Raw genomic sequence first — 24,975 nt, forward strand, 5'->3', positions numbered from 1 at the left:
ATTTTGTAGAGTATATAAAAATACACCATCATGTAGTTCACAATCAACTTTAGACATAATTTGACAAGTGAGAATGGCAAACAGTAGAAAGTTTGAAGCACAGAAAGATGAAAGTTACTAAAGTGAAGTAACTCAATTACTCAGATCAGGGGGTTTAGGTAGTAGCTGTTAGTTAAGGTGCTTAGTGTAAAATATAAGGAAGAATACAGCTCTCTTGATTTACTTCCTGGAGTGTTCTGGTAGCAGTTTGTTAGGTACTTGTATGATGAATAAACAGGATTTGGCATATTCATACAAATAATAGCCCTGGATTGGTGAGTGAAGGAAAGTCCTAACACAGAGCCAATCTTAGCACTGCATGGTTCAGTGTGCAGAGCCCATACCTGGGGAGGTGTTAGTGCTGGGCAGCTGCCTCCCCTTCACCTTGCAGCTCTGTGCATCTTTGAGTAAAGTGAGTTGCTGGCAGCACTGGATACTGCATAGATAATAAAGTAAAAAATTAATTTGTTCACAGCAGTGAGTAAACTGGGAAACTTCCACTTAAGGCCTCCTACCACCTTCTCTGTGCATGTGAAGGCATATTTAATTTATGTAATGCTTCTTACTCAGAAGGTGCTCAGTGCACCATACAAGCACAATGTAGTATTGAAAGAGGCAAAACTTGTGCCATATTCTGCTTATGCAGATTGCTTTTCTGTCTGCTGCTTAGGGCACACTGTTGCTCTGAGACCCACCCTGTGTGCCTGCATACCTTTTTTTTGGTACAGAAACCTGAGGACTTGAGGGTTGTGAGTTCGAGAAGGCAGCAGAACATTTAAGAATTTCATATGTAGCACCAAATTCCTCTGGGAATTTAAGCCCTAAAAAATCCAAGGGCTACAGTGGCTACAGCAGAGAGTTTCTAAACAGCAGTGTGAATGTATGTTAGTCTAGTTCCCCTCTTCAGATACATCCCTAGAAATCTGAATTTCTTCTGGAAATGGAACTGATGCCTTAGAAACATGTATCTGTCATTGAGCAGTCTTCATCCAATCCGTCACTGGACTGAAATGAAGCTCTCTGATTCAAAACACATGACAGTTGAGGGAGGAAGGGAAAAATATATTTGTTAATGAGAGATTACAGGGAAACCTCTTTACATGGAGATACTGAAATTCTTATAGCTAGACGGAATGTTGTCACTAACACTTAATTTCTTAAAGTTTCTCTAGTTTTTTTCTCTTTTTTTCTCTTCAAATGAAAGACTGCAGCAACAGCAGCATATTCACCATTGTCACCCTTTGATTTTAGAATTTCCTGCTAACTTAGGGTGCAGAAAACAGTCACTTCACATTGTAAACAGAGCTACTGCAGGATGGAGAGCTTCTGGGCAGTACCCCTTGCTGCTGCTACTCATGGTTCATAAAGTCCTGTAGTGAATTCCTGCACTACAATCATGTCAGAATTGGTAAATAAGTCTCACCTGCACAGTGCAATAACAGCTAACCAGTATTATTAATCTGGAATATTGAATACAAAAAGCAATGTAAATCTAACCTTCATGTACCAGCTTGGAAAAAAGCAGTTATGTTGCAAAGAATAATGCATATGTAAGGTATTTCCTGCACACAAGCAGAGTGAGGTTACAGTCTTGGCCTTTCACCTACCAGATCTCATTAATTTTCTCCATAAGGATTGCTATTGTACAGGATATTACTTCACTCCTACAGCCCCTATGTAAACATGTATACCCAACCAAGCCTTTCAGTTTACCATGATTCAAAGTAGAAGGGCTACAGATTTCTCTTTAAGTTGGTGTGACTTAGGAATCATCCTTGTGGGTTAATCTTGGTAGGCAACTAAGCACCACACAACCACTCCCTCACTTCTCCCTAACACCCAGGGGGACACAGGAAGGGAAAAGGAAGAGTAAAAAGCAAGAAATTTTTGGCTTAAGATTAAAAGTGTTTAAAAAATGAAGAAATGGAAGGAGAAATAAAATAAAACAAGTGAAGCAAATCAATAGCTCACCGCCTTCCATGGTAGCTGATGCCCAATCAGGTCCCCAAGCAAAAGATGGCTCATCCCCTTAAGCTTCCTCCTCTGCCTTTCCATTGCTGAGCACAAGGTTATATGGCATGGAATATCTCTGTGGTTAGTTCAGGTCATCTGCCTGAAGGCCTTGACACTGTGCAAACATTGTTCTGCAAGAGATAAAACATCAGTGTGTTATTAACACTGTTTTGGTCAAAATCTAAACCATAACACTGAATGAGCTGCTATGAAGATAATTAACTTCATCCCTGCCAGACCTAAGTGCAATCTTATATGAATATAATATATTGTATTAATATATCCTATCTAAATAGGATATTTTCAACTATAAAGATTCTGATAATCTTCTGGGGCTGGATTTAATCTTAGCAGTCTCCTTGAAAGAAACTTGTACTTAACCAAGTTTTGCAGTGGAGTATCTTAGTAGATCTGACTGTGGGAAAAGATAGGCAGTAGATCTTGCTACTTTTCCAGATTCACAAACCACCATCTTTGGTTTTACTTCCCAAAAGCAGGAAATGGAAAGACCTAATTTTCACTTATACTTGCTTGTATATCACTCTGGCTATAAAGGGACCTGAAAGTGGGTATATCTTCTTGGGTCAGAGCAATATAAATAGATTTTACAGAAATCATATCCCCCATTTAGTAATATTTTCTTTCTTGCTTAGTGGCTCTAGTTTGACTTCTCTTTGAATGCTAGAAGTCTTGAAAATACATAATCTTTTTTTTTTTTTTTTTTTTTTTTAATTAAAAAGTGTGCATTTTTCCATTATAGCTTCCAAAGAATTTGTGAGTGGAACCTCCTAAAGGAGTATTCTTTGCTGAAAAGTGAATGAAGTGGTTGGATTTTAACTTACTTGCTACGAAGAATGAGCAACCTTGCCATAAAAAGACATTTTGCTGGCTCATAGGCTCTGATTCCCTGAATTCATTACCTATCAACATTTAGTAGAGGAACCTGAAGATGAAATTTTATTTTAAATAAATCACTGTAGGGAACTGAAGGAAAAGTGGAGAAATTCTAGTTTGCCTGAATTGTCAAGTTAATGATATTATTTTCATTGGTGCTTAAGATGATATTAATTGCTGACATCAATAACAATACAAAGCCAGCTGTCTATCTTTTCTTATGATCTGAAGGATAAGACTGTAAACCATCTATCTTAACAGTCTTTTACAAACTGTCTTGCCTAGCAGGGCATGAAAAATGTTTCACATGATTTCTGAAATACTTTCAAAAGATGATAAATTCAGAACTATGTCAAAGAGGTGTAGAAGGGATAGTCAATGCGGGTGAATTTTATTGTGTCTTAATAATTATCAGTCTTTTAAAATGCTGTGTCATTAACAAGCATACAATACTCCACTGCCTAAAATGACAAAATGACAGCAATGTTTCCTAATGCAGATAATTAAATGCACATTTGGATTTGCATTTGCAGTAATAATGTTGGTTTATGCAAAACTGAATAGGTGAATTCTAGCAGAATGCAGAGAGAGTCTCATAGGAGACAAAGCAGAACATGAATATGCAGATGGTGGTTCAGATGTACAGTGCAGGGTAAAAGTCTGCCTCATTCCAGAGTTTGGAAGGAAGGCCAGGGAGCCATTAATATGATGAAAATAATGCATGAAAGCACTGTAAGTATTCAGAGGACACGATGCTGGCCCTTTTCACAATAGTGAATTTTACCAAAATCTGGTACTGTCCTGTGAGGAAAGATCTGCAGTGTTGTTATGCATACTACACTGCCTATATAGGTTCACAACTGAACTGATATTTCAGCATGGTTTGCAATGATTCTATGAATACTGTGAAACAGTTGAATAAAAGCACTATTGGTAGTGATGTGTACAATTTTTATTTAAGAAAGAGGTAGTAAGTACAGTCCTGAGATATGTGGGCTGGTGGTCAGCCTGTTATTTTCAGTGCCTTCAAGTGTCTTGCAGGAGGAATATAAGCAGGGAAGACACAATCAAATATCTTTTTCTTTTTTTTTTTTTTTTTTTTTTTTTTTTTTGGCATTAACATGTAATTTTTACTCTTGCCAAGTAAATATGTAAAAGGAGTTGCTCTGTACTCATTGTGCCTGCTCCCTCTATAGGTTCAGAGTCATATATAAGTAATTCATTAGAAATAGCACACTTCTAGTGATTAATAGTAAGCTTTATACCTCTTTATAGTTACCTATTAGGACATGGATTCTATTTTTCTTATATTTGCTAAGCAACAGTCATCTGCACAGTTATGTGGAGGTTGCTAAAGACCATCAAAATTTGGAGATGCAGATGTAGCTAAGACAGTTCTGTACACAGTTTGCCTACAGGTGGTGATGTGAGCTATGAGAAGGGAAGAACTCAGCTGATGCTCAGTGTTAAGAATTCATATATTTGGAGGAATAAACGTTTTTGCAAGAGATGTGAGCAGAAGAAATCACTTCAGGATAATAAACCTGAAACCTATGGTGCTCTTTCACCATGCTTTTGTTTTAGAGAACTACTGTAGGCAAGAGCAAGGAGGAGACAGCACTTTCCAGCCAGCTGTTCTAGGGCTGTGCAGAACTGTGCACAGCTGCTGTGACCTGGAATTGGGAAGTCTGGTTTGTAGGAGCATCCCAGGCATTTGCAGTGCAGTGCCTGCCCTCAGTGCTTCCCACTACCCTGCACTGGCTTTGAAAGGTGGGGATAAGTCTCTGTAGTAGTTTAAGATGAGGGGGAGGATCTCTGGATTCTGAATTGCTAAAAAGAAGCAGTCTGTGTTCTGCAATCTGGATTAGATTTTTTGAAGGAAGAACCACAAAATCAACAACTGCTTTGTTTCTTGAGCAGTAAAAAGTGCTCTGAGTTTTTACTAGCTACCTATTTGACTTCCTCCTAGATTATGTCCTTTTGCCTGGTGAGGGCATAATTTGTAGACGGTACAGGATTATTTTAAAAAATAATTTCTTATTTTACTGAAAATATTTATGCCTTACCAATAGAAAGACCATTAAATAAATTTTAAACTGCTCCTTAAAAAGCCTTTCTTCATTGCTTTATTGTAATTAGACACTTTTTTACATGAGAGGTTTTGTCAAAGTATTATGGTTACAAGTGAAAATAAAGCCTATAATTCTTCTGTAGCCAAAGTCCTCAGCCCAGACATAATCCAAAGCAACACATATAGTTGTTGTAATGTGCTAGTGTTACTAATTTCCCAGAAAGGGTTTTCCCTAAAAAAAACTGTGTGATTCCAAAGTTCGCTTTTCAAATAATATTGTGATGTAGAGAAAAAATGTATTTGATGAATTCTGAAGTCCATTTTCAAATAATAATATGATCCTATTTTCTTTGGCAGAGTATCAAGAAGAAAAACACAAGTAAGCAAGAGATGAGCACATACCTGCGATTCATAGTCTCTCGTATGAAGGAGCGGGTGAGTCTGAAACGGGGAAATTTATCAGCATCTGGGGTAGCACTGGAGAGGTGCATTGCAGCTGGACTTGTATCACTGCAAGGTGGGCTACAAGAGGGTGTAATTTTATTTCCTCTGTCACAAGCACTGTGTGTATTTCAGCATATACCTACCATGTCTCATTGCTCAGAGTAGGAGCTGGAGAACTCTGGCAGGAGTTGTTTATGGCATGGGCCTGTGGCTCCTCTGAAATGGACATTTTTCAGGTTTGAGACACATGTAATCTCACTGATTGTGGATCTACAGTATTCCCCACCTGAAATATTTCAAACTATTGCATTTTTTTAATCTCTTTTTTGGTTTTTGTGTTGTTTTTTTTTTTTTAATATTTTAAGCAGAATCTAAATACAGTAACTCACACTGTCTCATGGTCCTTTCAGGCTATAGATCTAAACAAGAAAGGGAAGGACAACAAACACCCAATGTATAGAAGGCTGGTACACTCAGCTGTTGATGTTCCTACTATACAGGAGGTAGAGTGACTTGCTTCTTAACTTCCACACTGTTTATGGTATCTTTTAACAGTGAAGATAAATCTTGAGGACTAAAGCATTAATCCTGTTTATTCTCTTTATGATCAATATTTCAGTATTATATCCAGCATGTCATACAGGACCTTAGAATTTCAAACTTTACCTTATAAATAGGTAACTGAGTAAAACCTTTTTGCCTAGTTTTCAAACATAGGGTATCCTCAATTCCTTTTGTACTGAAGTTTTAATAGGAGCTATAGGCTGCTGGAATCTTCAGAGAAAGTATCCTTTATCTAAATCACCAAATATGGACTTGAGTGCCCCTGTTTGCATTTCTGGCCCAGTGTTTTTGACCATATTCCAGTTTTAGTCATTAAGGCCCTGTGTAGGTGGCAACTTTATAAACATCTAAATGATTCATAAATAATAATAATAATAAAAAAGACTTACTTAAAACATGTGTTTTGCATTAATTCCAAAAGTAGAATAACTAGTAAATCAACTGCACATGACCAAAATGAACAGCATATTCATCTTTATTCATTGCTGCAACTGGATTGCTATGAGATGCTGTAGTATATATTTCCCTTTACAACTGGCGATATGAAAAATCTTTGTTTTATGGATAAACAGTAGCTTCAAACACTACTGCCTGGCTCAAAGTACTCGAAACACTGGTTGAACCTGAAAATAGGTCAGGCCTTCCTTTCACTGTGTTACCTTCACCGGCTTCCACAGAGGGTCTTTTTGGCCTTGATAGTTTCCTAGAAACAGATGAGGTTTTGTTTGATGATGGGAATTCTTATAGGTGTTGTTAACAGAGCACAACTGAAAATGCCTCATTCCTTATTAGACAAAAGACTGAACTAGGAAAATGAGCTGCATGGCACCATGCAAGCATTTGTTACGAGTTTGGAAGAGTAAGACAAACAAACAGCCTTCATCAGACAGCAGTGACTCTTAAGTGAAGACCCTGGAATTATAAAGACAGTCCACATTGATATGAAACTAACTGATGTTCTAAGGTACAAAATCTTCACCTCAGGCAATATATTTTAATTTGAAAAAGTATTCTGGGCCACATCTTATGATGAAGCTACTCCAGATTTCCCTTTTATAAACAAGAGATTTATTTTCTAAACTTAGTCAAGTATTAAAGCATCTGTTTTACTTTGGGGCATTGTATAAGAGGAACAATGCAGATAGTATTCAGGTACTAACAACCATGTCAAAGTGTTTTAAGTAATCCCTCTGTATGCAGGAAAGGTGGTGTCTGATCTGTGTTGAAATGCAGATTTCTGTGAAAGCTTCTCTGCATAAAACAGGTACAGCATTCCAACAGTTTTTTCACAGTCCTGTGTTTTCTTTTGTGTAGAAAGTAAATGAAGGAAAGTACAGGAGTTACGAGGAGTTCAAAGCAGATGCTCAGTTACTTCTACACAACACAGTGATTTTCTATGGAGGTAAAATAATACATTTACTGCTTGCTTTATTTGATTTATCTGTATCTGTAGGAAACTCACAAGTTCAGGATTGAGTTTGTTATTAGATAATCTTAAGAATGGATGAGGTAATTTGAGAGCCTTTCAAAATCAAAATAAGCTGCAAGAAGACTTTGCAGTCTTTTCTTGCTGACCTACTCCACAACTGTCTTCATCTTCTCTGAGTAAACCTGCTAGTGGGAATTTGCAGTTTTGCTGTCCTCTTTTCCTCTGCAGCCCAAGTCATAGGTCAGTCTACACTGCAGATTCCTGCCAGTGTACAGATGTTGCTCTAGGACAGAAAGAGGTGATATTCTGCTGTATCACCAGAAACGTTTTTCACTTGTGAGCAATATCTGCTCAGTGCATTGGTGTAGGGTACAGCCACTGAAGGCTTTGCCAGCTACTGGGCAGGTATTAAGTGCCTGATATGGGGAAACAGTCTGGAAGTGGAAAAATGCCACCAGAAGCTATAGCCAGGCCCTATAACAAGGGTCTCCAGAGCCACCATTTCAGAAAGGATATGGCTCTCCCCTGCAAACATGGTTCACATCAAGGAAACTGGAGGAGGGTGGGACATCTTTTTGCAGCACCAGAATATTCACATTGTCACGTCTAGGGAGAGATATGAATATGCCAATAGAGAAATACACAGGTATAAGGGGAAAATCACAGAGTAATAAATAATCTGTGAAGCACTACTTTGAGCTGTGGTTGTTGTACCTGTCAAGCAATAGCAGAGAGCCATGTTTTAGGACAATTGCAGTGTGTCATTAAGATACTACCAGGAGAAGAAACTGGATCCATATTAAGAACAGCCCTGTCTCCCTGCTGCTCCTCACATGTGTATTTGAACTGTTCCATGCAAAAGCTCCCAACAGTATTTTTTCATGGAATATGTAAGAGAAAACAAATATAGAACTGACTGTTAGAAAATTGTAAATGGAAGTGTTATCCAAGTGACTGCATTATATTTTGTATTCTCAAGAAAGACAGTTATGGTATGAAAGTCATAGCAATAACAGCTGAAAGCCTTTGTGAGTATTGTGATCATACCATGATTGTTCATACCATTTATTTTTAATTTATAGCGGACAGTGAACAAGCTGATATAGCGAGGATGCTTTACAAAGACACATGTCATGAAGTAAGTAGAACCAACCCAGAGGTAGACAAGATACCAGATTTTCATTTCAGAATCTAAAAAAAATATTCTTCACTTTACAAAAATAAAAAAGATGTGAAATTTGGTTTAAATTTGCCCCTAACTTTCTAACAGATGGTTCAGAATTCCTTTTTCTTTACTTTTCCTTTTTTTTTTTTTTTTTGTGGGTGTTTTTTTTGTGAGTTGTTTGGTTTTTGTCTTGCAACTAGACTGTTGGAAAACACTAATATTCAGACTTTATTTTTGAAAAGAATACGGTACTACATTGTTGGGCTAGAAATAATTGTACTTGCTAACCTAAGTTGAACCTGAGGTGAGATTCCTATCCAAATCTCTAATTCACAGTGAAACATTTCTCAATGTTAAGAGGAGACCAGAAAATAAAGTTGTCACACTTCCTCCATTTGTACAGTTTCTTCTTTCAGAATGTACTTTAAATATTTGATGAATTTTAAGAACTATTATTTGCATTTTAGCTATAATAAATCATTCAGAGTTGACTTAGTCTCCTCCGTCTTGTTTTTCTAAAATAGGAATAAAGTTTCTGCATATTGCCTTTCATCCACTCTCAGCTTACTTTGGTTTCACACCTCTAGTTTGCACAAACAGAAGTCACATGCAGAGCTGAAACATTTTGCTACTTAAGAGAGAGGGTTACTACTAAAGTCACATAAATAGGAATTTTTGGATTTATTTACCTTTTTTTGTTTTTCAGCTGGATGAACTGCAGCTTTGCAAGAACTGTTTCTATCTGTCAAATGCGCGACCTGACAATTGGTTCTGCTATCCTTGTGTATGTTGCTGACACAGATTTTTATTTGTTTATTTTCTCTATGAAATCCTGCAGTCTTGGTGTCATTAGTGCACTGAATATTCCATTTCAGAAGGCTTGTTTCAAAAAATACTGTTTGGACTCTGTAGGCCGAGATATTTTATATAAGTGCAATGTTTATTGAAGTTGAAAGCATTAACAAGATAGGGTGTAAAACTTGGTTATCAGCCAGTTGGTACAGTCTCACAAGAAAATAAGGAACTTACAGAAATAAAACTTTGCTCTCGGATGAAGCTATAAAGACAAGTTTTATTTTGGGGCTGGTGAAGATCTCTGTTTTCAATAGACAGTTATACCCTTTTCAGACTTTGTAATTTTTTTACTTTGATCCAAGCAGAATCATCTAACAGGAAATGTGTATTACAGGAAGATAAAAATGAAAACAGTGCTAAATATAAAGAGAAACTGTATTCTTAAGATGCTAGCACAGTATTACAGCAGAATATTTGTGGAAGATATCAATATAATACTTCATATCCAATAATAAAATAAAACATTTTTTCCAGATTCCTAATCATGAGTTGGTTTGGGCCAAAATGAAAGGCTTTGGGTTTTGGCCAGCCAAAGTCATGCAGAAAGAGGACAATCAAGTTGATGTTCGCTTTTTTGGCCATCACCACCAAAGGTAATTTATTAATTCCATGTGCTGATATTTACAAACAGTACTTAAAGGAATTGCTCTCATCTATCATGTTGTAAACCTTGGGCTCAGCTGGCTGTTAACATTAGGAAGACTGAATACTCTGCCATAATTGTTCCAGAAAATTTAAAGCTCAGTCTAACACATCTGAAATTGCCAAATGGATCAGAGATTCCCTTTCCACAGTGTCCACATGGATTAGTTAATGCCATTTTAATTAAAGAAAGCAAGTGAACTTCAACTTTTTTTTCAAATCAGTATTGCTAATCCAGTCCAAGGTGAAAATGGGAGAGAAATGTACTCTTTCTACTAGCAGTATTGACTGAAATTTTCTCTTCTGAGCAGGCACATTGCAATTTTATATTTTAGTGACATAATCTACATCACAAATGTTTCTGTTTCCCTGCTAGAACATTGACAGAGCTCCTGCTGTGAGCCAGTTTGCCATTTCAGAGACTAACTCTTTACATTTCAAACTTCACTCTTAGAGATAAGCTTTTACTTCCATCTCCAGTTGTTTGTTCAGCATTTGGGGAGCATTATAGTACTGTTACTAAGTGGATGTTCTGATATTTTTTTCCTGTTTGATTTATATGTCTGTAATGACATATGTCTGGAGATGAGACATTTACAAAGTAATTCATAGTTATTGGGAACGTGGTTATATTTTGGTGCATGCCCAAAGGGCCTAGACAATTTAGTAGCAGTGTTTTATGAGGCTGTTTATTTAAATTGCTTTTAGTGTAACTTGTGCAGTATATAACATGCTTTATTTTGTTATACGAAGCATTAACATTTTCTAATAGGCATGAAGTTGGTAAAGGGTCGTTATTTTTGTCTCAATCACAGAGTGATTTACCTTGAATCTATTTGCAAATGCAGCTTATCTCAGTCTTAGCATTAAGTTCACACAGCCTCAAACTACTTAATAAAGTAACATGGCACTTGTGGGATGAGGTGCTTGCAACTTCTTAAACATATGCTGGTAGAAAAGGCAAAATGCATTTTACTACAGTGCCATTGCTTAGAGACTGTGCTGGACTTGAGCAAAAGACAAAATACCTGGTTGTTGTAAATTAGTATTGCTTGATTTCATTGAAATGAAATTTATACTATAAGAATTGAGAATCTGTCAGCTTGCACTGATTTTGTTACAGTATTTATTTTATTATGTAGATATGCATGGTAATGACTCTTTAATGTCCAGTGTTCAAAATGTCAAGAGCCTCTCATTTAGCTCTATGTGGAGTCTCTGAAAATATTTAAGAGGACAAAGTACCTTTGGAACCAAGTCACTGGCCTAATTCAGCCCAAAAGAGCGTGACAGTCTCCATGGGAGTTCAGTCCTGTTAGAGCAGGACACAAACTACAAAATAACCTCTGTTTGAGGTGATAATTTGGTACATTCCTTAGCAGTTTTAGCAAAGGGGTCAAGGGCTAAATTGGATTAGCACATAACCTTCAGTAGAGATCTTTCTGTGTCTGACTCGGCTCATTTAGCAAGAAAAAAGGCAGGAGATGTGATTGTTATGGTTGCTGGGGAATGTTTGTGGCTCACCAAAAAGGAAAGAGACTTTCAACTATAGCACCTGTGCCACAGCTAATATGCATATAATAACACAAATGTCTGTTGGTATGCTGTCCGTTTTTTTCAGATGTGTTTAAATTTACCAAAATTCTGGGTTAAAAAAAAAATTATCAGTGACCAGCCACTGGGAAAAACTGCTTTTCAAGTAATTTTTTCAGGTCAGGATCCTTCATCTGTATTTAATATTCCTGAACTTGTCTCTACTGTGTATTTAAAAGGGCCTGGATCCCCTCTGAAAACATTCAAGATATTACAGTCAACATCCACCGGCTGCACGTGAAGCGCAGCATGGGCTGGAAGAAGGCTTGTGATGAGCTGGAGCTGCACCAGCGCTTCCTCCGTGAAGGGAGATTCTGGAAATCAAAGAATGAGGATAAAGGGGAAGAGGAGGCAGAATCGAGTATCTCTTCCACGAGCAACGAGCAGGTGAGTGCTGCCAACCAGGGTAGTTTATTAAAATTTACAAAGATTAATGTTTTTATTAATCTCCTATTAAATTATCATCGTGCTCTGCCTGCGGTTTCCTGGTGACAAGAAGAGGGTTCAAAGTCTTACTTTCCCTGTGTTTTGTAGCTCAGGGATAACAAGAATATAGAGTTTTTCTCTTTCCTCAGTTTCTTGAGTGACTTTTGGGAAGTTTCAAAATGTTTGCCACCTACAGCACCTTGATGAGACAGACCAAGATTTCTGAAGTTAAATAGGAATGTCCACGTTAAATGTCATGGATATCAGATAGACCACAATGTTGCCTTCTTGGACTCCCCTCAAGGGAAAGTCCTGTAGCTGTTCAGCCTTGTCACAGCTGGAGTATGTTCACCTTTGACTGTATTCTGCATTACAGATCCCTGAATAACACCAACCATGATATTTTCAGCAAGTCCAACCAAAGTTAGGTGTGCAAATGTTGCTCTTGAGGATCATGTGGCCACCAACTGATTAAGGCCATTAAAAATAATTGTGTGAACCAAACAAACAAATGCTAGTTTTAAGAAAGGTCAAAAGGACAAAGGCCCAGGATAAAAGCTTCATATTGCCATATAGAAATTTCTTTATAACAGCTGAGCCTTGCTGTCCATTTAGTGTCCAAGGGTGTATTACATATTCAGTATTACTAACTTGGCAATAAGATTTTCAGAGCTTGCATGATGCTTCTCTGTATTTTTGCAGCCTTTCCTCTGTCAACATCTTGTTTCCTCATTTAAAATCACTATCCTACCTCTAAGTCTGTATTTTAAAAAATTGGCATGTTTTGACCCTCTTCCTTGGCCCTTTAGTTAAATAGGTCTATCATGCAATTCATAACTTACATAAACTTACAGTTTATAAAACTGGCTATTGCTTTTATGCTCATTATCAAAGTGGTTTTAGGCTTTTTTGACCTCATTTGCTTATCTAACTCTTTGTAGCCCCTGTGTTTCATGTCCTGTGTGCAGTTATGCAACAGTGCATGAGGAAACAGGAAAACAGTCACAAATAACACTTATGAAAGAAAACAGTGGCATTTTCCCAGTTTTTTAGAAGTATCAGTCAGAGAGTTTGAAGTGTCCATTTGAGTATTTTCTATTCCACCCCAAATGTTCATGCTTCATCTGGTTAATGCTTATATTTGCACTGGTTTCCCAGATACAGCAACATCAGAGTAGCTGCTGCACTCAGTGCTCTGCACTGGCACGATCACTACCTGCTACTGGGTACTTCAAAAACAGGACTAAGAACATTTTTCTAAACCACTGCAAGATAACACACCATCTGCTTATATCACACCCTTGTTTTCTGTTTCTTTTATTATAAATAATGAAGTTTTGTGCCCCTTCAAGCATAAAATTGTAATCAATTATAGCAAGTCTGAATAATCTTACTGTCTTTATATAGATACATTCTCTTTATAACTATTGCTGTTTTCTCACTCCCAACAAGATCTGCCTAACAAGACTGCCTAGCTGCAGTCCCTGATATCAGAATACTCCAGAAACAGGTGTTTGAATTTGTGTGTGACATGAAGAAAAGAATGGTTACGGGTATTTTGGTATTTTAACAAATAAATATTGAATGTTAGAACTTTTTAATGCATTTTGTTCCTTCATGCAATCAAAGTCATTAGTGATCATATGGAAAACTGGGAACTTCTCATTTAAGAGTACTACCCAACTTTCTGTTTCTTAATCAGTTGCACATAATCACAAATAAAAGGTGCATCAGTCATGTTACAGTGGATGAACTGTTATATGAACTGTTTTTTTTAAATGATTCAATATACTTTTCTAATGTTCACAGCTGAAGGTTACTCAGGAACCAAGAGCAAAGAAAGGACGACGTAACCAGAGCATGGAACTAAAGAAAGAAGTAAGTTTCTAAAACCATAGCAAAGTAGAAAATATCTGAAATTTTAATAGACACTCCTTCTATTTCTGTAACCTTTTAGTGATTTTACAGTATTAATCTTGAATGTTCCAGCCCCATAGCTTGGTCCTCCTTGCTAACAAACAATTGTACCTCTCTTAGGCAAGTCACTGGTGTTGTCATAGTAATACTCTTTATCAGGAATACATCGACAGTCAGCTTACAACTTTTTTGTTTGTTTGTTTTAATGGAAAAATCAGGCTATTTAGTAAGTCTTTAAACAGCAGAAATTAGAAAGTCTTTTTCATGGTCAAGAATATTGGGTTTTTAAAGTGTCATATCCACCTCTGTCGATGGAACTTCCTTCCTTATCCAAGTTGCACACTGAGTGACCATGTAACCAAGGGGCTGTATTACTGTGCTTGTGCACAAGGGGGCGATCAGTGAGACAGCCATAATTCTCATTTTTCTCAACTTTGGAGTACTTCTTTTCTGGCATTCTTTCAGCTGCATTTTGAACACTGTGAAAAGTTGGTACGTATGCATAGTCCTCAGAAGAGGACTCAGGACTCTATTACAGAGGAATGTCCAGGTATTTTGGAATACCTATTACAGAGGAATGTCCCAGCATTATGTGGGATGGCCCTGGTGCCTGAAATCCAAGCATTGCCACTCCTAAGGTCTGGGCACCTGTCTCCCCTGGCAGCTGGCAGTGCAGGAGGTACCTTCATTGATGCAGGCAGTGATGGATGCTCCCTGGGGCAGAAACTACATTTGAGTGCAAGATGGGGACACTACAGTGCAGGATGCCTTGTCATTTTAATTGTTTCCTGTCAAGCAAATGCTGTAATTTGTTTTATATATTTATGTCTTAACATTTGCCTGATACCTGATCTGTGATTCAGAAGTCAATCACAGTGACCTATTAAAGAGTAATTGGTTGCAAAAGGGAATACACAGCAAGCCTTCTTCGTGTGAGAAGTGCCCCATTACCCACAGAGGCAAGAAGTCTAGTCCTGAGCAAGTCTGGTGCTAGAAGCACTGTGTACTTTGTCTGCACATGGTTAAATGAGCTTTAAAAAATATCTAATTTAAAACAAAACAAAAGAAAAAAACCCACAACCAAATAACATCCATCTTTGTCTTCAGACACTTCAAATGTCACTAGGAGTTTGCTTGGATATTACTTCTGTCTGTTCTAAAGAGAAGGAGCAATTGATGTTACAGTGTAATAACACAGGCAGCTAAACTCAATACAGTGTATTGCAGTAACTGTGATTTCTTTCTTGATAACTGTGTAATTACAGAAAGCTTCTATGGTCATCCAAGTCTAGTTCTATATTACTGGAAGCAAGACTTAAGATGCTCATTAGCTTTTCATCTTCAAAGCAGCTTTGAAGTTCAAATCAATCTTTGCAGCAGTTTTGTGAAATCAGTGGAATATTACAGACTCTGAGGGAAGCCTGTTGGGCCAGAGCAAGAGAGGCCAAAGAGTTTGCCCTAGCAATTCAGGCACCTTGACCACACAGCTACACTCTGTTCAGGGAGAATAGTAGGGGAAAAACCTACAGCAACCCATCAGTAATCCCAAGGGATCTGCAGTGATCCAGCATAGCCTCTAGTGTTGGTCATACTTTGTGGGAAGTGAGGCTGTTGAGTGTGGCAGTGATGCCATATGTGTGCTTCCTTCTTGAAGGCTCTGAACTGAAGTCAGAAAAGCCTGACCAAAGAGTCTACCCACTGCCATGCTGTATTTTCTCAGGCATCCTGCATCCCATTAGCAGTCAAAGTCTTCAGCAGACACTTTTCGTATTAATTGTGCTTATATTACTCATGTAACATTTTTTCTCCAGGGGGAACTGAAAGTTAACTTGTATTTTGATATCTGCATTTACAAGTTTGTTCTTTCTCTGTAGGAGCCAGAGCCTGAAACTGAAGCAGTAAGTTCAAGCCAAGAAATTCCCACAATGCCCCAGCCCATTGAAAAAGTTTCAGTCTCAACTCAGACCAAGAAGTTAAGTGCCTCTTCTCCAAAAATGCTGCATCGGAGCACCCAGACCAGTAATGATGGAGTATGTCAGAACATGTGCCATGACAAATACACCAAAATCTTCAACGATTTCAAGGACAGGATGAAAGCTGATCACAAAAGAGAAACTGAGAGAGTTGTGCGAGAGGCAGTGGAAAAGGTAACTCTTCCTGAACATCACCTGCACTTTGGCTTGAGGATTTTTTTCTCATTCTTTTCTATTTTTGTACCATCTACCCTTAAGAAAATTAATTAAAAGCCCTTTCCAATGAAGCCCCATAAAAATATTGCTTTTTAGATTGCTTTTTTCATTATTGCTTTTTAGAAAAAACTCCTGTGTTTTTTTATTCTTGCCCAGTTAAATCAGTTTGTGATCCAAAATTAAAATATAATTGTTCATTCATGAGTATCCATTTCCAAAGTCTTTGTCTCCATTGTTAAATGTTGTTGTAAAAACCAGGATTGTTTAAGTGCTATTCATAACTAATTATTTTGTGAATCTACTGACCTAAACATTAAATAGATTCACTGAAATTTGTTTGAGTTCTATTATCTACTGGTTACCTGTTTAAAATTCAATATGTAAGCCTGAGCTGGCCAGCTTTGGCTGGAGAGAACAAGAGAATATAAGGGATGAATTATCTGTTCTCTCTTAATTACCTGCTGTAAGGTGAATTTCCTTCTGGGTGAAGGACTAGGGAATGAACATAGGGAGTATTAAGTGTTAACCCTGTAGGATTAAGGCACTAAACTTTTAGATAGCTGAGGAAGGGCAAAGGAGTCCCACTGACAATCAGTATGTAAAGGCACCTCTTGCTGAATGCAGAGATGTTCTATTTATTATTTTCAACTGTGTCTTTGCTGTATATTTATATGCAGTTGTAGATTTGGAAAAGAAAAAAATCATTGTCTAAGGTAAATTCATAAATTTGTAAATCAATCATCAACAAAATACACATGGAACCAATTGAGCTGCTTTTGTAGATACCTAGCAGGATAGAAATATAATGACATTTTTATTTTGAATGTTTCTTATGGATTTTTTTAATACCTCTGAAGGAGAGAATTTTTTTTTCTAAACTGGTGAAATCTCTACTTATATGGTCTCCACCCACATCAGTAGAAGAGGTTGAAAGAGTAGGGGTTTAAAGAAGATACTTTTATTCCAGTAGCTCTCCATTGATTTGTTTTGGTGACTTTCTTATGGCAGCTGCGTACAGAGATGGAAGAGGAGAAAAGGCAGGCTGTAAATAAAGCTGTGGCCAACGCACAAGGAGAGATGGACAGAAAATGTAAGCAGGTAAAGGAGAAGTGCAAAGAAGAATTTTTAGAAGAAATTAAGAAGTTAGCAGGCCAGCACAAGCAACTGATTTCCCAGACCAAGAAGAAGCAGTGGGTAAGTGTCAAAAAATGTATTGCAGGATAATTAAGTGGAAAAGTATAAAGCAGTTGAAGGTGGGTTTTTTTCCTTATTTTTAACTGCACTGTTCCTTCACTGGTCTTTCAGCTTTAAGGTTTGCTCATTCATATTTCTGATTTCAAATTCCCCTACCCTCCAAATTTCAACTTGAAGTTCTGATTGCTTTCCATCTCAGTTATGTGGTGTTAACAGTGCCATCTGCCTGAGTCCATTGATGTTAGTATGAAAATATTTTTTTTCTATCTGGAGCTTTACTCCATATAGGTCAGCTTTTGCATTATATTCACACTCCTCTGATCTCAAGGCCCTAGAGGTTATAGTATCTGGATGCATCAATTTGGATTCCCCTGCTAATAATTCTGGTAGTGTTACCCTTTTGGCCTTTTCTTCTCTTAGCTTTTTCTGCACCTCTTTTATGTTCTTTATTTAAGACATGACTTTCTAAAATATATTTCTTTCCCTCGTTCAGTTGTTAAGCCAAAATCTGAAGCGTTGCCTGTAAAAACCACATTTGTATGCCCTTCATAAAAGTGAAACCAAACATCAAGCTTACTGTTCTGTTACGTGCTGCAAATTTTTCCCTGCTTTTGCCTTTGTATCTCCTATTTTCTTTTCAAACCAGAAGTGTGTTCTCCCATCTACTCAAACATTGCAAGTCCTGTAATATTGTGCTGTTAGCCTGTAACGGAAGTGGGTGGAAACTGTTACTCCGAGGAGCAGTGAGCCTGGCACATAGACAAACTTCTCTATTCCTTTGTTAATATTCATAGACCAGAGAAATGAATGCCATCGCCTGGGAAATCACAGCGCACTGTAGTAGCCGTCTGTAACCTCCAGGAGGATGTGCTCCGGATTTCTTGCTCGCCTCCTTTTGAGCGTTTGGCAGATGCGGCTCGGAGGATGCGGGTGCCTTGCCACAAGGTGGCACAAGATCTGAGCAGCCAGGGACCGTCCCACTGCCACTGTCACTGCCACTGTGGGGCTCAGCTCCCGTTTGCCTTCTTTTGTAAAGGGCTGATTATGTGCAGCCTCGTTAGTCCTTGTCCTTACAGATGAAACGAGGGTCCCTGCAGAGAATAATCTACTCGGTAGAAGAGGAAAATAAATACTAAGGCGAGACAAATCGGTTGCTATCACAGTTAGGAGGCTGTTTATTTATAAAGATAAATTACTTCAAATGCCAGAGCTACTGTAGAGTCCTCATTTCTCTTCCTTACTTGTGGGTGTTACAGTACTGCAGCTCTTGGGACTCCGGCAGAAAATTCCTCCCTGTCTACTTGTCTCTGCAGCCCAAGAAGTTATTGAGGTCTCTGACCTGATCAAGTTACTGTTTTAATGAGTCACCAGCTGCTGGTGTCTGCCTGGGTGATTTTGCCTGTGGCATTTGACAGGGAAATTGAATTGTCTTTGCCCTCTGTAGAACTACGTCAATTAGCTCATGTCTGTCAAAAGTTGAGTGCACATGTGAACTGCTGCCACCATTCAGCTGAGATGCAGTAGCTCAATCACATTAACTTGATTGTGAGTCTGGACTCTTAGCTATAGCTGCTTTTTCAGTTTTTTGAAGGCAGAATTTATAAAAGAGATCCCGAGCCTTACTTCCATCTGCTCTGCAGAGCCTCCAGCCTAATCGGACAGTGCCCTGGTACCACATCCCTGAATCTTATGATCATGTGCCTAAAGCCTCTTTCCAAGACAGACAATTAAAGAAATAAAGAGCATTTGACAGTCTTTTCTATTTCTGTGGCTCCAAAACTGTCTGTCAATCACCACCTTAAATAAAGGCATCACATAAGCAGCTGGTTTGCATGTGGCAGGAGAGGGGAGGGTGAGGATAAACACCTTTGCAATCAAGCTGATGGGTCTGCCTGCCAACACACAGCCTCAGGCTGCTGGAGTTGGTCCAATTACCCAGCTCCCCAGTGATTTTGTCTTTGGTGGTACTAATGATAGTCCCTGGCGTGTAGTACCACTCTTGTATGCTGCTATTATAATAATGATACCTCCTTACCAAAATCTCATGTAATTAAGACACATACTAAATGAGTTTTGGTGGCTTTGCTTTTTAATTAGAAGCAAAGACCTCTGGTTTAGTGTAATGCAGATGTCCAGACTTGGGAATACAGCTGCTATTATTCATGCTGTATTTGTCTTTTTCTCATAAAAAAAAATCCAGTCGGGATAAAGGGATCATTTTGCTGGTGGTTACAGGCACATGAGAAGATGTGGTCCCATCCTTCAGGAACCTAATGCATAAAGAACAACTTTTTCTGTTCCTCTAGCTGGTACCTCCAGAAAATTTGGATTTAGTACAGATACCTCAAATAAATAGTAAATGAAAGGAACGAATGTAAATGCAAGGATAACGATCATGAGGTTATGCAGTTTGATGGCCTCCAGAGGACAGGCTAGTGTGACAGTCTTCATAATGTTTCTTTTATTTACATATAAACCGCATTTAAACTGGTGCATAGTTAATTTTCTTTAGCTAATTTCTGTCTTCTGTCTCTTTCAATATGTTTACATGTACAGTTGATTTAACTTGCAAACAGGTTGTTTTTAGTGAATGAGCATTGTCTGAAACAAAACCCCAAGTGACTGATAATGTTTAGAAAGGAAAATGCAAATAAAAGAGGAGGGTGGAGGCCAGCTGGCTTTTTGCCTTCTCTGCCACGTGTGTTGGTACCAGCTTAGATGACTATTTTCCTTTTGTAAGTGGAGATCTACATCCTGCACTTCTGGCCAACACATGTAAAGGGAAGTGGAGGACCCACAGATCAGCTGTACCCTCCTCTCAGCTTTTTTGATCTCTCCAAGGAAGCAGATGTGAAGCTGCATTATGGGCTGCGGCCTGTGCTGTACATGGTGGAGAGACACAGCTGTTCCCTGCACCTCTGCAAGGGATGAGCCTAATAATTCCCCCAGGCTTGTGGGCAGCCAGCAGCATGAAAAACCAGGAAGTCAGTTCTCCAGAGGACACTTGTTTGCAGACAAATAAAATTTCCTGGAGCTAAATCATAAAAGGAAAATGGAGAGGTTCCCTTCTCAGGCAGCTAGGGCAGTCCCTTTATTGCTAATGTGAATAAATAGTTATTGGCCAATGTCAGTGTCAGTTTTCCTGAATCTGTCTTTTAGTAGTGTGTAGGATTGTTGTGTATCTGTTTTTTGTTTAGGCACTTGGGTTTGGTTTTTTGTTGGGTTTGTTTTATTAACAATGCTGTAGCTAGACAGGCCATAGAAAATAAATTGTGTTACTCTGTGATTTGATAGCAGCCTGCACAGACTGTGTGGTATCTCTCCCTCTGTTGGCCATCATGCAATAAGCATTTCAGACTGGATTCATACTCTCCTATTTCAAGCAGACCAAATGCAGAAAGACAAATCTGAGATCAGAACCTGGCTTTCAAGGGCTCTGAGTATCAGTAGCTCCCTGAGCATCATTACTATCCTAATTTACAGGATTTTGTCAAAATGACAGTTAATGCTTTTGCAACACTCCCTTGAGGGCTATAAAACCACTTGGAGACAGAGCCTATTGCTTGCTGTACCTCCTTGTTGACCACCTGTAGTGTTGACCAGCATGTTGATTCCCCTTTTTTTTGTTTCTCAGAGGCCCTAGGGTTATTTTCCAGGTAGCATTTCAAGCTGCCAGGAAATTGGAGGTATTTTGTGTGTTCCAGGGTAGAAATCCTCCTTGCTGCAGAACTTCCCAGAACCAAGTAATTGTGCAGAAATCACAGACTGTGAAAGCATCTCTTTCTTTCAGGAATTTTGTGTCATCCTGATAGGCATGACCAGATGCAAGAGCCCATTTTGCTATCCTGTGTTCAACAGGCCTTGTCTGGTTTCAGGAAGACTTGAAGGAAAAGGCACTTTCCTGCTTTTTCCAGTAGCGCAAGGCTTTCTTTTTACCAGATTGCAGCACTGTCTGGCAGTCAGCAAACCCAACAAAAGTAGCCTCCTTGCAGACCTACTCTAAATGACCTATAACAAACCACTTGGTAATAAATTATTCTTTTCTCTAGTTATGTTATTCTTGTGACTTTTGAGATTTTTGTAGCCCAGAAGGATTTCACAGAATCTGTTCATGGCAGAAAGGCCTCTGGATTTATTGTATCTCTTAAGACATAGTTCAGGGTGCTATTATACAAATGTAAGGAAAAAGATGGTTCCTGTACTGTGTGGCTGAAAAATGTCAGTCGATAGCCCTGAGAGATGAGTTTTCTTAAGTAAGAGATGATTTTTTCAAAAGCAATAATCCAGACTCAGGAAAATATGAAAGCACTGTGCAGATTTGCTAAAGCTTACTGCTTTACTCAGCGTGTGTGAAAAATTCCCTCCTCCTGCTTTTGGATGCCCCGAGCATAAATAAAAGAGAAGTATTGCTCTGCATGGGCTGGTGCATCCTCAAGCAGGTGAGAACACTTGAATGTTGGTAAGAATGGGTCCTGCAAGGGTGGTAATCTCATCTTGTTTCCTCTCTCCAGTGCTACAACTGTGAAGAAGAGGCCATGTACCACTGCTGCTGGAACACTTCCTACTGCTCCATCAAGTGTCAGCAGGAGCACTGGCATGCTGAACACAAACGTACCTGCCGCAGAAAAAGATGAAAGAGGAATTCCTCCCCTAGAAAACCACCCCGATGATTGCTATTCTCAGACACAGCGGTTTTTGTTTCCAAGAAGCCAAAATTGTTTAGAATTTGCTTCCCATTTTGCACCAGCCTTTAAACACTTTTCGTAAAAGAAGTTTTGCACAGTAATTTCGATCTTCTGTTTAACGCTCCTCCTAAATTTTGTCAGCAGAAAGAATTTAACATCTGTGGGAGCAGGTTACTTTCAATAATTTTAAACTAGAGGATTTGTTGCATTTTCAGCAAATTTTAAAGCATTTTTAGGTTTTACAGAGGATTTTAACCTTTAAAACTGCAGATCTAAAAATTAAAAAAAAATCATACAAGCTTAACAAAAGGAACATTTGAAAACTAGATCTGAATGTAAGGAGTATAGAACTGTTACAGAAAAAGAAGCATACTACCTTGATGTAACATTTATTTCTTAACCTTGTTGAGCTGGTTTTGTTCAGCTTAATTTTACTGTTTAAAGGCATTATCTATTGGTTATACCAGTGGGTACATGATTGAATTTAGGGAACAGGGTTGACACAGCAGGTGCTAGTCCTGCGTATTTTTTCTTAAATATTTCCCAACTGTGTTTTATTTTCATTATTTCTTTTCAATATATAACTTTTATAACAAAATATTAGCTTTGATCTTGTAGTTTAAAATCACAGGGAACTGGGGTAATCTTTTACTGAGCTGGATCTTAGAGAAAAATGAATATTTAAATTTTGAAGTTTGCACATTTCATCTTTGTCCTAACATGAGTGCTTGTAACAAGAATAAGAAAAGCCAAAAAACCACCAAACAAACAAACAAAAAAAAACCCAACTACCTTTATTCATACATGGAATTATGAGGCCTACAAATTTTATTGTGTCCCCCCCCTTCAGCCTCCCAAATCCAATGTCATTTGACTGCCTATGATCTGGTGTCACCTGGCCCATTGTAACTTGATAATAAAAGGAGAAAAAAGCACTTAAGTTTCACAGAAGCCGTTATGTTTGTAGTAATGGGTCATTGCCTAATAATGAGCTCCATCACTGTACTCAGAATGAAGAATAATGCATGTTAATTTTCTTGTATTAAAGATGCCGTGATTTGTAAAAAGTCTGTATTTTGCGGAATGTCTGGATTAAGAAGCATTACCAATAGGAATGGATCGATAGTTGAAAAATTATTTTCTTTTTGTTTGTTTTATATATAGATATATGAATTGCATCCATGTTCAGAGACAATTTTTTAAATAGATGTAAAGCTTACTTAAATAGCTTTTCTTTTAAAGTGTCTCCGCATTTTAGTTTTTTTCAAGGATTGGTCTTAGACTGAGTCATATGCCCATTAATCATCCAGCTATTTTTTGACAAGTTAGAGGAATAATTTGTAAATATTTATTTAGATCTTTGATATTTATTGAATGAAATTACATGATGGAACGACGGAAGCTGAAGAATCAGGAGGAAAGCCTTTTAAAAAGTTTTCTCTAGGATTTGTCAGGGTCATTGTAAAGATGAAAATATAACTAAGACTTCTGTGAACTACCACTGAAATCCTGATCATTTTTACTTACAGTGGTGATATAAGTTAATTGACTAGATACTGCCAAATAATGCCCAATATGTTGCAGAAATTAAGTGGCAAGCTGATTGGAAAAAATAGGAAGTAGATGGTAACTTGTATTACCACAGCTACATTATTGCCTGATAAATGTGTAATTAACTTTTGTCGCCTCTGTGTTGTGACTGTAAAACACTTCACAACTAAAAATCAATCTTCTTCGATTACTTTACAAGTTCCAAAACTTCGATCCACCCCTATGAAAGCAAGTTATTGTGGAAATATTTTTGGTGTAAAATCATTCCAGAATATGTAATATTTAACTGATAGCTGCATGAAAGTAAGATTCGTGTTACTTTGGCTTTTTTGTCTCTGTTGACACGGTTGCACATTTCCAAGTTACTACAGCGTGAAAACTGTGTGTTTTAAAAAAAAAAAAAAAAACAAAAAAACAAAATGAAAAAAAAAGATTGTGGCCTGGTTTTGTATAAGTTTTAGGTAAAATTACAATTGATTGTTTTAGGAATCATGATTTAAAATTAATTTTTCTGCAAATCATAAAGCTATATTAAAGTGTTGAGCTTAGCCACTATGCACATTGTAATTATTCATTGTGGCTGTCCAGTTTATGATGCATTCTGGCATTTTGTAAGCTGCTCTGACTAGCAATATATAGAGTCATTTAATGTGTTAACATTGGTTAATAAATGTATTTAAAAAAAAATAATCTGAAAGTGTCTGTGTTGATTTTGGCCAGTTGTCCTCATGTCCTTGGGTGGCCAGGCATGAGGCTGCTGTTTTTACTTGTCTGGGGCTGTGGATGGGAGAGCTGTGCCTGAACTCACAAGACCTTGCTCCTGACTTGGGGTGAGCTGGCAGGTCTCAGCACCAAAAGTGGATCTTTTTCACTTGTTCTGAGACATCAGCCTCTGAGGGCTGCATCCCTCTTGTTCTGGTTCTAATGCCAGGTCCTGCCAGGTGGCAGCCAGGGTGGGCTCACAGACCTCTCCCTGTGCTTGCCCTCACTGGCAGCCCCACTCAGTCTCCACCACTCCTGAGCCTCTTTTATTTAAAAAAATAATTTTATCTGCAGGGACTGAGAGGACACTATGAATCCACACCAGCCTGAACTGTGACATTTCTCTTACCAACCCAACCCTGAGCTGAAGGCTCTCTCATTTACTTTCCAAGTCAGGACTTGCTGCTAGCAGCAAGAGGGACCACACTGGTGCTGCTGCGTAGTCCCATGGCCACCCTTGGAAGAAAGGGCCATTTGGGGACAAGCCACAGGCAGAACAGGTTGTCCTTGAGTCCCATTGTGACTTTGGGGATGCATTGTGA

The 24,975-nt window shown here is 38.2% G+C and overlaps 1 protein-coding gene across 4 annotated transcripts in view; it reads left to right on the forward strand.

Annotated features, from left to right (window-relative positions):
• Positions 1–24,361, forward strand: part of ZMYND11 (zinc finger MYND-type containing 11) — a 106,303-nt gene extending 81,942 nt beyond the window's left edge. For all 4 annotated transcript variants that reach the window (XM_071734765.1, XM_071734764.1, XM_071734767.1 and 1 more), the window contains 11 exons: positions 5,375–5,452; positions 5,872–5,964; positions 7,340–7,427; positions 8,537–8,592; positions 9,326–9,403; positions 9,949–10,067; positions 11,889–12,096; positions 13,945–14,013; positions 15,927–16,199; positions 17,250–17,435; positions 21,947–24,361. In XM_071734765.1, coding sequence (XP_071590866.1) covers positions 5,375–5,452; positions 5,872–5,964; positions 7,340–7,427; positions 8,537–8,592; positions 9,326–9,403; positions 9,949–10,067; positions 11,889–12,096; positions 13,945–14,013; positions 15,927–16,199; positions 17,250–17,435; positions 21,947–22,069 — 1,371 coding nt within the window. In that variant the 3' untranslated portion in view covers positions 22,070–24,361. The remainder of the gene's footprint in view (positions 1–5,374; positions 5,453–5,871; positions 5,965–7,339; positions 7,428–8,536; positions 8,593–9,325; positions 9,404–9,948; positions 10,068–11,888; positions 12,097–13,944; positions 14,014–15,926; positions 16,200–17,249; positions 17,436–21,946) is intronic.
• Positions 24,362–24,975: the final 614 nt, after the last annotated feature.

Source organism: Heliangelus exortis, chromosome 2, assembly GCF_036169615.1.
Source record: "Heliangelus exortis chromosome 2, bHelExo1.hap1, whole genome shotgun sequence".
Lineage (NCBI taxonomy): Eukaryota > Metazoa > Chordata > Aves > Apodiformes > Trochilidae > Heliangelus > Heliangelus exortis.